The sequence below is a fragment of the Neopelma chrysocephalum genome, unplaced genomic scaffold, assembly GCF_003984885.1.
Source record: "Neopelma chrysocephalum unplaced genomic scaffold, ASM398488v2 Primary Assembly neopelma1_22b, whole genome shotgun sequence".
Taxonomy (NCBI): Eukaryota; Metazoa; Chordata; class Aves; order Passeriformes; family Pipridae; genus Neopelma; species Neopelma chrysocephalum.
The window spans coordinates 29,130,665-29,144,287 of NW_020897690.1; the positions used below are offsets into that span (position 1 = coordinate 29,130,665).

A 13,623-nucleotide genomic window follows, 5' to 3' on the forward strand; every position below is an offset into this window, starting at 1 on the left:
CCTGCTCAGAAGGTGGGGGTGCAAAAGTTCATTTGTCTTTCATTTGCACTTCGTAACAGCCAGGGCTGTCGAGGCATACCGGATATCTCTGGGAGATTAATGATTAGCTGAAATTAGGTACAGTCAACATCCCACTTGTCTCTCATGCCATCTTATCATTAACCCCAGGAAAGAGCTTATCTTTGAAAGCTCTTCTTTGTAGTATGTGTCTAGATAGCTTAGCTCCTAATAAGTCAGTTCAGTTTTAAGGCCCTGCTCCGTTCAAAAGACAGGCTTTGAATATCTGTTAGACTTTAGGGAAGTTTGGGTCTGGACTCAAATGCAAATGGCTCAACAGTAGTTCACACACGTAAGTATCGAGTAAATACAAGTGCTCAGTAAGTGTGTTTATGTGCATTGCTGTGTGCTTTTCTTTCTACATAGGATAACACCCTGAAAACCTGTGAAGTGAGTGAGCAGGGCTCTCCTAGGAGGCTTCTTGCAATTCTTAAACAAAAACGTTCAAGCCTTGAGCGACCAGCAGTTTCCTGGAAGGGTGAAGGTTGCACTTAATATAAACGAACTACAGTTGATGCTGTGTGTTTGCTTCTTGAAACAGAAAAATAATCCTTGAAGACTAAGAATTGAAGCAGTTGAGATAGAGGATTCTGTACTGATGTTTGTCTCAATTAAAGAAAATGGGAACAATGTCTTCTGGTACATAATACAACCATTTCAGCGTTAAAAGTACTGAAAAATAACAAAAAGGGTACTTAGTCTTAGCTACGTGGGACAAATGCATAAAATTGATGTTTCCAAAGATTCCTCAAAGAGAAAGGAAATAAGAGTTGCCATAATGACCTTGTTGCCTTGTTGAATAGATGTTTATATGTATTTTTGTTCCTTTTTGTCTGGTTTTTTAGAAAGGTCTATTTGTAGTCAACACTGTGTACTCTTGAAGAGTTGCATACTAAAGGAGTTGGTTGAATGCTTGCACCAAACCACGTTTTCCCAGAAGATGCTGATGCTGAATGATGTGCTTGTCCTTAGAACTTATTGATTCCACCAAAACTTCCAGAGGGAATTGGGCAAGTGGGAAAGCTGCCTATATGGAAGAGCAGTCCTGGCATCGTGGTTCCACACCCAGTTTAAGAACAGGAAGTCCCAGGCTCATAAGGAGTTTAGTTAAATGCTGATATTCAACCTCTTTTCAGGCAGCTTGTGTAACTTGAAAAATAAGAGAAAGCAAATTAAAAACAAACAAACAAAACCACCAAAACAAACAAACAAAAATCCCAAAACAAAAACAAACAAACAACCCCCCCCAAAAAAAAACAACAACAAGCTCAAGAAAACACCCAAGACTTACTCAGTTCTTCTGAAATATGGAAAAGTGAAACATTGAATTTTTTGCCATGATTTGAACTTCTAAAAAATTGTAAAATGGCACTCCCCTCACCCATCAGAAAAACCCCCAAAGTGATAATTTTTTTCTTTTTGTCAACCAATTCTGCTTTCTCCTGCAATGTTTGGTGTTGACGGTACTGGTCAGTCTTTATTAGGAAAGGAAATAGAATAGAAATGCAAATCCATAACTGAGAGAGATTTTCAGGTAAAAATAGAGTGAAGCAAAAATTATTAAATAACAAAAACATAATAGATAGGCTTTCACTGTGGTAAGGTTTTTCACCCTGTGTTGAGCCTTCTGGAATGATACAGCTGGGTGTTGACTTGTATCCATGGTCATAACACAGACAGGCTGGCCAGCTGAGATAACTGTTAACACTGGCATGCAGATACAGAGTATGACTGTATCTGTCAAGGGGCAAATACTCTGTGTACTTGATTGATTATTTTGGCACAATAATCCAATGACCTGATGTATTGTAGGGAAGGGGCAGGGAGGTTCTTTATGTGTATTTGGGTCATTGTGACAGAGGGAAGAAGATTTTTACTTTAATGCTGAGTAATTTGAGAGTATTTGATTGAAGCAGGTCAGCGTGTTGCATGGGCTTGTCGGATTAAGCAGTACAGTAGCAGGCATATAAGACACATGGCAGATGAAGAGTAATCTTTTTTTTCTTAATTTGCTGAAAGTGGTTTCTGTTCAAAATCAAGAGTTGCTCCATTTTTGGTGTCTTTAGGTGCAGATTTTAAAGTCCTTATTACATTGTTTGTACTGCAAATTTACCTATACTGTTTGACCAGAACCGCTGTTTTTCTCTTTACGTTGCCCTCTTCTCCCCTCCCTTTCTCCCCCAGACCCACAAGAAATGGAGCAAGGGGGATGGGACTTGAGGTCATCTATCGCTGGTAAAAGCTCAAGAAAGTAAAGCCGATTAGATAGATTTCATTCGCCGTAGAACTGGAAAGGAGGCTTTATGTTATTCTGGTATTAACAGAAAAGAAAAATTGTGGGGGTGAGGAATTGCATTGGATTATGAGTCAGCACATGATGAGTAGAGCACTATGAAGCCTGTGGGGTGACTGGTGTTTTTACCCCCACTTCTGAAGTTCTTCCATTAGCTAGGGGGATCCCACATGTGCAGATTTCTGCAACCTGTAATAGCAATTACCTCCTTCATGGTCGTGCTTCTATATTCATGTTTTATACAGTGCAGTAAAATAACCCTTTGTCACTACTTGCACTCCTGAATCATCCGCAAACCTCCTTCTCTGTCTCTGAACAACCTTTTCAAGAAGTTGGTGGAGAGTGGGAAGACATTCTTGGATCTGTGCGTAATTAATACCATGTCTGCTAATCATAATCAGATGGCTGAATCACTTTCTTGTAATGAACTGTGCTACCCATATCTAAATTATCAAAGAAACTCTTTGGTTTATATTTTTCTCATTATTGGTGTTTTTTATTTCTCTTAAGATTGTTTTACAACAGTAGCTTGCGTAAGCTGCTGGCAGGACATAACATGTTAGGAAGGCTACCAGATCGGCTTGAGCGAACGCAAGTGGAGGTCCTGGACGTGCAACATAACCAGCTCCTTGAACTGCCATCTAACCTGCTTTTGAAAGCAGACAGGTAATTATAAAGAAATTTCATCTTTTTGACTTGAGCATGATGAACCTTGCTTTGTGTGTTACTTCCTAACTCAAAGGGTAATCTGAGGTTCCCCTAATTTGAAAGTTGCCAAACCTTGTGTGGTAAGAACACATGTCTGTCCAACTCACCAAAACATATTCTTTTTATTCTGGTTTTGTTGCGTTATATGGTTGCTTCTTTTTCCCCACCGAGCTCCTACTGAACACCTACTTCTTGAAATCTAGCTGTAAAGTAAAGCACATGCTATTTTCTACTACATACACTGAGATGGTTTAGTGGCAGTTTCTTTAAATACATATTTCTTAGGCTTGTTTGATGGAGTGTGAAAGCTTTTTTTCTCCCTTCAGTCAGAGGCTAGAACTTATTTATACCTGTCAAACAAAACAAAATCTCTCCATAGGGCTGTCAGAATAATTCAGTTATTCCCCTGTCCTTGCTTTGTGAATTTTTTTTATACCTTTCAAATATTTGTCACTAATTTAGCTGGTGTCACCACTTGATCTGCTTTCTGGATTCTTATTTTTATGCTGCTGTTTCTTTAATATCAGGGTCTTCATAGGTTTTTTTTCTGGATATGACCATATCCTTTAGGTGGCTATGATTGAAATATAGGGGGATGGTGGATAGGCTGGCCCTGCTTGGTGTCGGCGTTCCTTGCACCTCTGCGCTTCTACGTATAGTCGTGGGATTTCTGAGTGCTCAACACATGCATAATTTAACAGACAGTGCGACTGTGTGCTATGGGGTTTTATTTTTGATCCTAGCTATGACAAAAGGAATGCATAGCTCCTGGCTTTTTTGAGAGGTGGAGAAGCAACAGGGGTGATGATCTTGCTGGCAGAGCTCCTCTCCCAATTACAAGTATTGCAAAACCCCTGCTTTTATACTATTGTTAATTCTGTTGTGAGCCTCTGGTTAAATTTCCCAGAGAATTAGATTGGCGGTTGAGATGCTTTTTAAATCAACTCTTTTAACTGTCCCAAGTTGAAATTCATATCTGTTCACTTGGAAAGGATAGAAAACTTAAAGTGAGTTTCAGAGAGCTACTAGCATATTTGAAAGCAAAAAGAGAAATCATTTTGTAAAATTTCTATTAAAAGCAGGTTGTACTTCTAGGATGTAGTTTAGTGCAATTTTGGCATAGAGAGAAACTGATTTTTTTGTACTGCAGCTCATCTGGAGACAGCTTTTTTTTTTTCTTGTGATGCCAAATTGAACAAGTACAGGCTAAAACCAGGATTGGGGATAGATTCCCATAAGTTTGGTAGAAGTGTGCTGAGAAGAGCTAGAATTAAAGAATATATTGAATAACGGTGTTAAATGGCTGATTCGGGCTTGGGAATTTTTTTCCCCTCTGCTACTTTTGAGCAGTACAGGGCACGTGTTTTCCATCTCTTTTACAGGTCTTAAAAACAGTCATGCACTATCATAGGAGATAAACAGAGCTTACCCATTCTGGCATCTCCCTTGCTTGTGATGATAGTAGAAGCAGTTCACTTGGGTAGGCTTTTCCCCATTGATCCCTACCCCTTAATTAGTTTAGATGACATGGCTTGGAAATGGCTTGTCCATGCTGGTGCTCCTGTGACTGCTGCAAAAGTGAGAACTGTGAAGGAAAACAGCAGTACAGATTAGTAGATTAGTGTACAATGTTTGGAATTTCCTACAGGAAAGATCTTCCTTTTTATTTTGTTTTCAAATACTTGCATCTTGTCGGCAGCAAAGTGTCAACAGAAATAGGTCTGAGCCAGGAAAAGATGTTCAGGGGATTGTTTTTGTTTTAAAAAGGTAAAATGATTCTCTTCTCCAAGCATTCCCTGGGAAGGACAATCTGTACTGCCAGACGTGCCAAGAGAACTGGTTTTCCTGAGTGGTCTGCTGTGGTCTCTACCCAGCGTGTGATGTTGGACAAATTACTTTACCTTACAGAACCTTTATCTCTGCATAAAATGACTTCCCTTTTGCAGCCTTGGAAAGATTAGTTTGAGGTTTTTTTTGAAAGGTAGTCAGGTCTGTGCAACTGACAGATGATATCTTGTCTGGATATGAAGTCTCATGCTGTGAATTATAAATGCTTTTCTTTCTCAGTCCTGAATATTTGACAAAGTGGGTGTGAAGAGCCTTGGGCGAACTTCAGCTCAAGTGCTGGTGGGCTTTGACATCTAGAACATCTGAGGAAGGGAAGGAAATTGGTGCATTGGTGCATGAAGAGAGAATATCACTTTCACCAAAAAAACTGAAAAAAATACTGAAAAACCTCAGTTTTCTTCATAGAAGAATCTATGAACATTGATTTTCTGCCTTAATCCTTAAAAAAAACCAAGAAGGTGTAATTTTCTGCTGAAGAGTATAATTAGGGATATTTCATTGGTCTGTTTTTTAATTAATTTTTTTTTTTAACTGTTAGTCGAGGAGAAATTGAGGACTAGCCTATGAAACGTTTCTCTGACCGAAACGGAACTTGGTTCTGTTTATTGCACTGAAAGTATGCACATCTTGATCATGTTAGCAAGAATTTCTCTTGTAGGGTGGGGATTTTCTTGGCAAGCTGAGTGCCACAGAGGCAACTAGATAATCTCTTCATTTCTCATTACCATATGCTGGAAAAACAGAGAATTTGTGCAAGTGCTACGGCTGATGGGGAGAACTCCCAAACTGAGTCCTGAGCCTTTCTTCGTGCACCTGCCTTCCTGAAGCCTTTTGTTTCTATCCACTGCTGCCTCTGTTGTGATGCCTTTTCCACTGTCTGATTCTTAAACGGACTTTTTACTGCCTTCCTTGAGCAGCTTGCAGCAAACTACCATTTAATGGCATTCCAACTGTTGTACTAAGCGCTCTTCAGATAAGACTAGTAAGCATTCAAGAGCTTTAACTGGGCATGGTAGAAAAGCAGTGACAGTGGTCAGGGCAGGGTTAAAAATGGGGGCACAGCATGAGAAGGGCAAGGGTTTGCCTCTTGCCTAAGCATCCTTTCCAGTAAAAATGGCTGTTTCCAGTATAAACCCTTAAAACAGCCATGGGACTACTCAAAGCACTTGTGTGGTGACGATGTGTAGCTGTGATTGCACAGCTTAAACCTTGAGCTTTGTTTTGCAGTGTCTGGTAGCGGCCAGCTGTGGTGGCTAAGCCAGTGTCAGCTATTCAGAGCCTGTCTGGGATCTGTCTGCATGATTCTTGTTTTCAGCTTTGTTTAGCTGTTCTTATCTCATTTGATTTTCTATATGTTTTGAATTTATTTTATTTAATTTGTTTGGAGTTTGGGTTTTTTAGCTGGAGTTCTGGAAGGTGACCCAGTTAAACTTGCTCTTGTTTGATATTTTCCATTTCCACCTACTGTGGCTGCTTCTTTGTGATGCGAGTATTCAGTCCTATCCTGGATGCAGGGGAAGTGTGAGGAAGGGAACAAAGTCAAATGAATGCCAAGTGCTGTTTGAGTGTTTGATGCAGGTTCTTGTGTTGCAGAAATGCTTAACTGCATTTGTCTCTTTGTTGATAGGTTAAGGATTTGCAAGCAAGTACATTAGAAACTGGGGAAATCCCAATTAATAAAACAGCTAAGATAGGTTAGAAAGTAAAAGCTGAGGAGACAGCAGCAGTTAAGTGGTTTTTTTGGCAGTCCATCAACAGGAAGGGGATTCACTTGAATGTTTCCTTTCTTTAATTTATTTTATTTATTTATTTTTTAAAGAAGAAATACCATCTTTTGCATGGGCTGGCAAAACAGCCTTGATGATTTTTTTTATCCTCTCTTTTTCCCCCCAGACATGCTTAGCATACAGGATTCTTCCTCACATGCCTGCTACCACAGTCATAAATTATTTTAGTATTAGGTGACCAGAAATTGAGGGCATGTACCTGCAGAAGGCAGCGAAGAAGAAATTTTGTATTTTGATTGCTCTGTACTGATGGAGATCTTGGGGCATAGGCCAAACTGGAAATCTTGATTTCTCTGCATATTCTCTTTTTACAGCTGCAGTGTTCTTTCCAACTCTTATCAGTACTTTCGAGCTAAACACAGTGATTTTGATTTACTGCTGCTTCACCACTGAAAGCAGTTGTCAAATGTTCGTAAGCTTTTTAGAGAACTTATATTTTTTTCAGTGGCGGCTGTGTCCTACCATCAAGCCAAGTTTGCCAAGCTACCTCAGAAAATGATGAGGAATTGAGAGATGCTGTATTCTCACAATTGCCTGATTTCAGCTTTTGTGTGTGCTAGAGGTAGGCATTGGTGACACTGGTAGGCAAAGGTCAAACCTTGATCACAGTCCTCTGGGTATAAATAGGGAATGCTTGTAGCTGCATTTTAGATCTTTTTTGTTGAGTTAGATCCATGTCCTTGATTCTGGCCTGTTCTTTGGACAGTCCTTTTTCTTATTTTGCCTCTTGGAGAAGTTAAATCCAGCAAGGGACTGTACTTCCAATACCTCATAAAACCAAAGGTGACTTACTCCACTCAGGGATTACTGTTTATATTATAGCACCAGAGGAGAATATTCAGCTTTTCAAAGCTGAAGAATTCTGACATATCCCTGCCAGCGCCTTCATTTCTTTCTTAATCTCCGATGCTCTTCTAGTACTTGTTAATTCATGCTTTCCTCTCTGTATTATACTCTGATATGTATGCAGGGTGCTGTTTTTTTTCATGAGCTTGTGGTATAATATGTGGGTGGAATTGGAAAGGGAAACAATTAATTTTGGACTGAGCTTTAATACTTGACATTCTGCTTCCATCTGATAAGCAGTATGAGTGAGATATCTTCAAGGAACATGAATCAGTTTAAGTCCATACACAAGAGAGATAGGAACAGTTGTGCTTAAGTAAATTTCCACTCCTCTGGAGGGCATTTATAAGATGTGCCTTCTAAGGTGGCAGCTGGCACATTGCACGAGGATGAAGAAACAGGGGAATGGAAATAACCTGGAGGAGGACTTCTGTGTTAAATCAGTGTGAGGAAAAACCTGATGGGCAAGTACAATTTTAGGTGTTGTTGGGTTTTTGTTGGTTTCGTTTGTTGTTGGTTGGGTTTTTTGATGGGTTGGGTGTTTTTTTGTGTTTGGTTTTTTTGTTGTTGGTTTGAGGTTTTTTTTACATAAGATTATAGCACAGAATTGACAAATTTTTGGCAGTAGCAATCTGCTGGTTCATTCTGTTCTTTGGCCAAAGAATGGTGTTCCTTTTTAATTTTAGTTTTATTTTTAAATACAGACAATATCTTGAAAGAATTATCATTTCAGAATGTTTTTGCCATTTTAATGCAACAGCTGGTCAAAAGGAACATGTAAGCAAACAGCATAGTCATTTCTAAAAGTTAATATAATTCTGTCATCTACAGACAGAGATTAGCGTGTAACTATTCTGAATCTGACTGTCAGTTGTTTAACGAGAGATACCCTGCTACCACAGGGTTCCCGTTCCAGGGTGTTGGCAAGATTTTTGCTGGGCACCTAAACTTTGTTCACAACAAGGCACTAAACTGTCAGTTAGGATAATGAGGATTTATTTCCAGTGTTGTTGTATCACTCTTTGGAAGATTTGGCAAAAGGGCAGGGTTGGGGAGAAGGGGGGGCGTGTGCAGAGCATCAACTTTCCTTTCCCCTTTGGAAAATATATGCATCAAAACTTATTTCTGGCAGGAATACATACATTCCATTCAGTTTTAGTACCAGTGAGGGAACAACTTGAAATTTCTTGTTGTATTCCACCAGTGTTGAAAGTTTATTAAAAACAGAAGAATATTTGATTCATTTTTCTTTCGAATTTAAAATGGCTTCAGTGTGGTACACTGTGTTAATTTCAACATTATCAGAGCAATGTACCTTTTCTTACTTGAAGCTTTTAGTTGTACTTTGGGCTAGCTGTTCTTGAGCGAACTTCATAGCCATAGGTTATGATGCTCTCTAGGTTACCTCTTTGGCTGCTGGTATCTGTGAAACACTCCAGGTTGTTCTCCTGTAGCTTGCAAGAACAAAAGTAAAACACAGATTCTTCTTCAGGGTAGCAGAATATGACCTTTCTTGGGGGGTGTTTTGCTACCACCTCCTCATCCCCATCATATGCTTGTAAAAACTCACTTTTCCCAGCAGCCTTAAACCTGTTTATTACTTAAGCCTTTCCAGACTGAGCTGAAGCTGATCATTTTGTACTATGAGTGGTACAAAGGGTACTGTGTCTTTAATGTTAGTCAAGGTGCCTTTTTTGTGGAGAGGGAAGACTATCATGCACATTAGATTGAAGTTGCCGAAGTAGTAGCTGTCTGTACTTTTAGCAATAGTTATACTTGCTGGTGTTTAATTAAGTACAGGATCTGTTAATGTGCTATGCTTCAGTTTAGTGATCCAAATTCGAATGAGCTTAATGTATTTTTAGCTTGCAGCTAAAGGGTGAAATTGAGCAGCATCATTTTAGAATAAATAAATACATTTAAAACCCCTTTCAGCTGCTTATTCCCTTCTCTATATTAATCCTTCCTCTCCTCCCTTCCTCCTCTGGATTTTTAGCACCCTTGTGAATAATGAATGAGCCTGAGGATTAAACTGTGTTTCTCTCAAGTGGACTCCTCTGTCTGTGTAAAACAGCTAACCTAGTTTCAGTTCTGTGCAGTGTTGAGAGATTTTTGCTTCTAATGGAAAGAGTGGGGTTTTTTTAATCCTTTGGTATTCCACGTGACTTCTGTAGCATGTTTGACCCTTATTTACTGCTGAGCAAGTTTCAACCAGCTGCTACTCTTGCAAATCCATTTCATTCATTAATAGGCCTTAAAGGTCAGTGTGGACTCCCGCGTGCATGGAAGCAGCTATCAATATTTTATCACTTTCTCTTAAGATTGACAGGAGCACACCTACCCTTTGTGTCCTGATCAGTGGCTGTACAGGCTTCAGACAGCACATTTATGAGTCTCTGTTGTTGAACTCAGCTTTGCCCGTTGCAGCTGCCCATTCCCATTGTTTGGTAGGAGCAATATGGCCTGGTCTGAACGTGGTCGCTGCAGACTGGCAACACACACTTCTGTATTGCTCTGAGGTAGCCTTTTCTGAAAACGGGAGGAAGGAAGAGAGGTTATATTTCTGCTGAAAGGGCATGGTTATGCCAAAGTTGGTTTTACCAAAGGATAAATAGTTTTATTTTTCCACATCTTTGGAATAACTGGTGTGAAGTCTAGCACTCGAGATACCTACAGTGCTGCTGTGATCACCAAACTCCCCTAACAAACATGAATCCTCTGCCCACAGAACTTCACTGGCAGGAATGGGCAGTGCCTATACCTCAGCAAGTCTTGTTCCTATCCTGGAAAAAGTCTTTTGGAGGAGAAAGAATAACTCCATTTCTGTGCTTCTTCAGTCCTTGCTGCTTGTGGTGGGACTGCAAAAATATACTTGACATGGGCTTCTGCTGCTTTGGGGAACAGGGGAAGGGCACTGAGAAACTACACAGAGATCTGGCTGTCTTGCTGCACACATCAGCAAGCAAGTATATAACTTTTTAAATTTAATTAGCTACTAGCACTGTCTCTCTTTAAAATCTGAAAGACAAATTACTGCTTCTTCTCAGGCTTTGTTTTTTGTTGTGCTTGGTACATCTTTAGCTATCCAAGTATTCAAAGAGTACTTTTTCATATTTCGTAGTTGCTTTCAGGCCTGCAGGTTTAAACAAAATACTGTCTGCACCCTAGACAGTATTTAAAATACTGAAACGTTGGCTGACTTTTTTTACCATTGACTTGTTTAGTCTCTTGAAAGGCAGCTATGCTCTCATGATTCGTTGATGATGAATACAGAATTCGTTTTTATGTGTAATGAATATGGAAATGATGTTGTTTGTTATTGCTCTAACCTGTAGGTACGTATGTAGTAATGTTGGAGGTACTGAGGTCTTGATAACAGAATAGAGGCATTCTGACATACTCATTTTGCTGATGTTTTATTCTTACAAATGTGGTCATTTAAAAACACAATCAGAAGTTTTGTTCTTATAGTGCTAGACTTTTGGTCTTTCTGTCTGTTGTTGTGAACTTGTTGCTTTTGACCTTTGCTTTATAACTATCTTAAGTTACCTCTTAAAAAATAGAGATTTTTATTTATACTTCTAGACAAAACCTGCAGGATGTTTCACTGAGCTCCCTTATGTAACTTCTCTTTGCAGCCTGAGATTTCTTAATGCCTCTGCCAACAAACTGGAAATGCTTCCTCCAGCCACCCTTTCTGAAGAAACCCACAGCATCTTGCAGGAGTTGTATTTGACCAATAACAACCTCACAGATAAATGTGTACCCTTGTTAACAGGCCACCCACACCTGAAAATCTTGCACATGGCTTACAATCGCCTACAGAGCTTCCCTGCAAGGTAAGTTTCACTGCCTCTGGCCCACTGGTGGGTGGGCATCATGAAATATTTTCACAGCAAGAACTAAATTGCACAGAAATGTGGTGGCATAGGCTGTATTTTGAATGTAGTGGTACTGCAGCGGGTGGATTCACCTGCTTATGTCCTCTTGCACATTGTTACCCTCTCTTGCAGTACACAGTCAAGCAAGGCTGCATGTTGGTTGGTGTGTTTTAGTGATGCTTGAACCTCTTTTCAGCTGGACTAATTCAGCATGGCCACACTTTGCTTTTGGAAGTTGAGCTAGGAGGTCTTCTGTTTTGCCTGTCTCGGTCACTTTGCTTACACCTGGTGGGCTTCTCCTCGCAAGAGATTAGCGAGCATAATGGTCTGGAAATGTCTTCTCAAAGTGGACTACACTACACTAGGGAAAAATCCTCTCAACTCCTGAAGGAGATTCTACCTTGCCAGCAATTTCTGTACTTTCAGCTCACTCGGTTTTAATCAGAAATCTTTCAAGTGTAAGATGTGCTGTAAAACTGATGGGGTACGATCTTGGAAAAGAGTTGCCAATAAATAATGGAAAAGACATCTCTGTCCTTGTGTGATGTTCTGAGCATCTGGGCTTCAGTGGCAAGGGGGAGGGATGGAGATGAATTTAGGGGGAAGGGCTGAGTGGGGTGCTAGATGGTGGAGGGGAAAATTTGAGATGGAATGAGAAACTGGGGTCAAACAAAAGGGAAAGGAGGGAGGAAAAAGAGTGAAAGTGAGCTGGTGAGCAGGGGCAATGTAAGCAAAGTAAGTAATCTGAAAGGTAGCATTAACAAACACTAGAAGAAACACACATTTTGTTCCACAACTGTGTTAGCATCTGCGTGAGGAGAGATGACAGGCACCACTGTGAACAAGAGTCAAAGTCTACGATTTTGTTTTCTTAAAATAATGAAAACCACTGCTCTTATTGCCACTTCAAAATAAAATATGCATGTCTATTGAAAGAAGAATTCTCAAATTTTTGTTTTCATAGCAAAATGGCCAAGCTAGAAGAGTTGGAGGAAATTGATATTAGTGGGAACAAACTGAAAGCCATTCCAACAACCATCATGAATTGCAGACGTATGCACACTGTAATTGCTCACTCCAACTGCATTGAAGTCTTCCCAGAAGTCATGCAGCTTTCTGAAATAAAGGTATGGAATGAATGTGCTTTGGAAGAAGCAAGTGTAATGTGATTTTACCAATTCTATTCTCCTCTCGGGTCTCTCATAGCTATGGGATAGTATATTCTCAGAAATTATGGAGATCTGACAGCTGCTTTCTCCTCTGAAGTCATATGCAAAATATTTGCCCCTGTGCAGCCTCAGAGTGAAATGAAAGAGGAGCCTCAAAACCTGATTTGCGCTTACCTTCATTAGATCATATCTCCTCTGCCAAATAAGTGTTAATTGTCTTCTTGTGACAGTCTGTTTTGATAGACTTAAACATTTGGCAAGAGCTATGGGTAATTAACTCTTGCTGCCTTGGCAATTGGTTGATTGTGTAGGAATGGACTTTGTTTAGAGCACATGTTAAAAACTGCTGAAGCTGCAAAATATGATAGGCCTTGGGGACAGAGATAAATTCCAGGAGCATGGGATTTGAGTATTTAGGCAAGCTACTTTCATTTTCCTAATTGCAGTCATATTTTGTACGATGGGGGAATACTTAATCCATTTCTTGTATGTGTTTCCAGAAGTTATTCTGTAAATTTCCTGACACTTCTTTTTCTGGGCACATTCTTTGCTTGACCACACTGATGAACACTGTCGCTTACCTTTTGTGAATCGAGTTTCTGCTTCTCACCTGACTCTAGTGCAGAATAGTTCGCGCTGTGCGTTCTTTTCTTCTGAGCAGAGCTGGGAGATGGTTATCTCACAGCATACAAATCTTGTGATACAGCAGAAAAATCTGTCATTCTCTGAGGTTGAGAACTGATTACCTATTCATGGACTCAAAACAACTTAAGTGTCCTTCTGGCGCTCTGTGAAGTCAAAAGGCTAAGTTCCCAGCCTGACGTGTATGCCTCAGTGTCTGGGGTCATGGAAAGCAGCAGGAGCAATAATTCTGTTGGACAAGCAAGTACATGTAAAGATGAGCTTTGTGGTTTTAGCCAGGAAATCTCAAACAAACTTGTGGGTTTTTGAATACTCCTCCCTCTTTGGAACAATGGCCAGAGGAAGCAGAGGGCCATTTAGAATCAATCAGAAGTAAAGCCTTTTTTCTTAGA

At 39.9% G+C, this 13,623-nt stretch overlaps 1 protein-coding gene across 1 annotated transcript in view; it reads left to right on the top strand.

The window, feature by feature from the left end:
- Positions 1-13,623, top strand: part of PHLPP1 (PH domain and leucine rich repeat protein phosphatase 1) — a 138,544-nt gene that overhangs the window by 108,403 nt on the left and 16,518 nt on the right. The window contains exons 10-12 of the mRNA XM_027682412.1: positions 2,861-3,016; positions 11,178-11,378; positions 12,385-12,547. Of these exons, the coding sequence (XP_027538213.1) occupies positions 2,861-3,016; positions 11,178-11,378; positions 12,385-12,547 (520 nt within the window). The remainder of the gene's footprint in view (positions 1-2,860; positions 3,017-11,177; positions 11,379-12,384; positions 12,548-13,623) is intronic.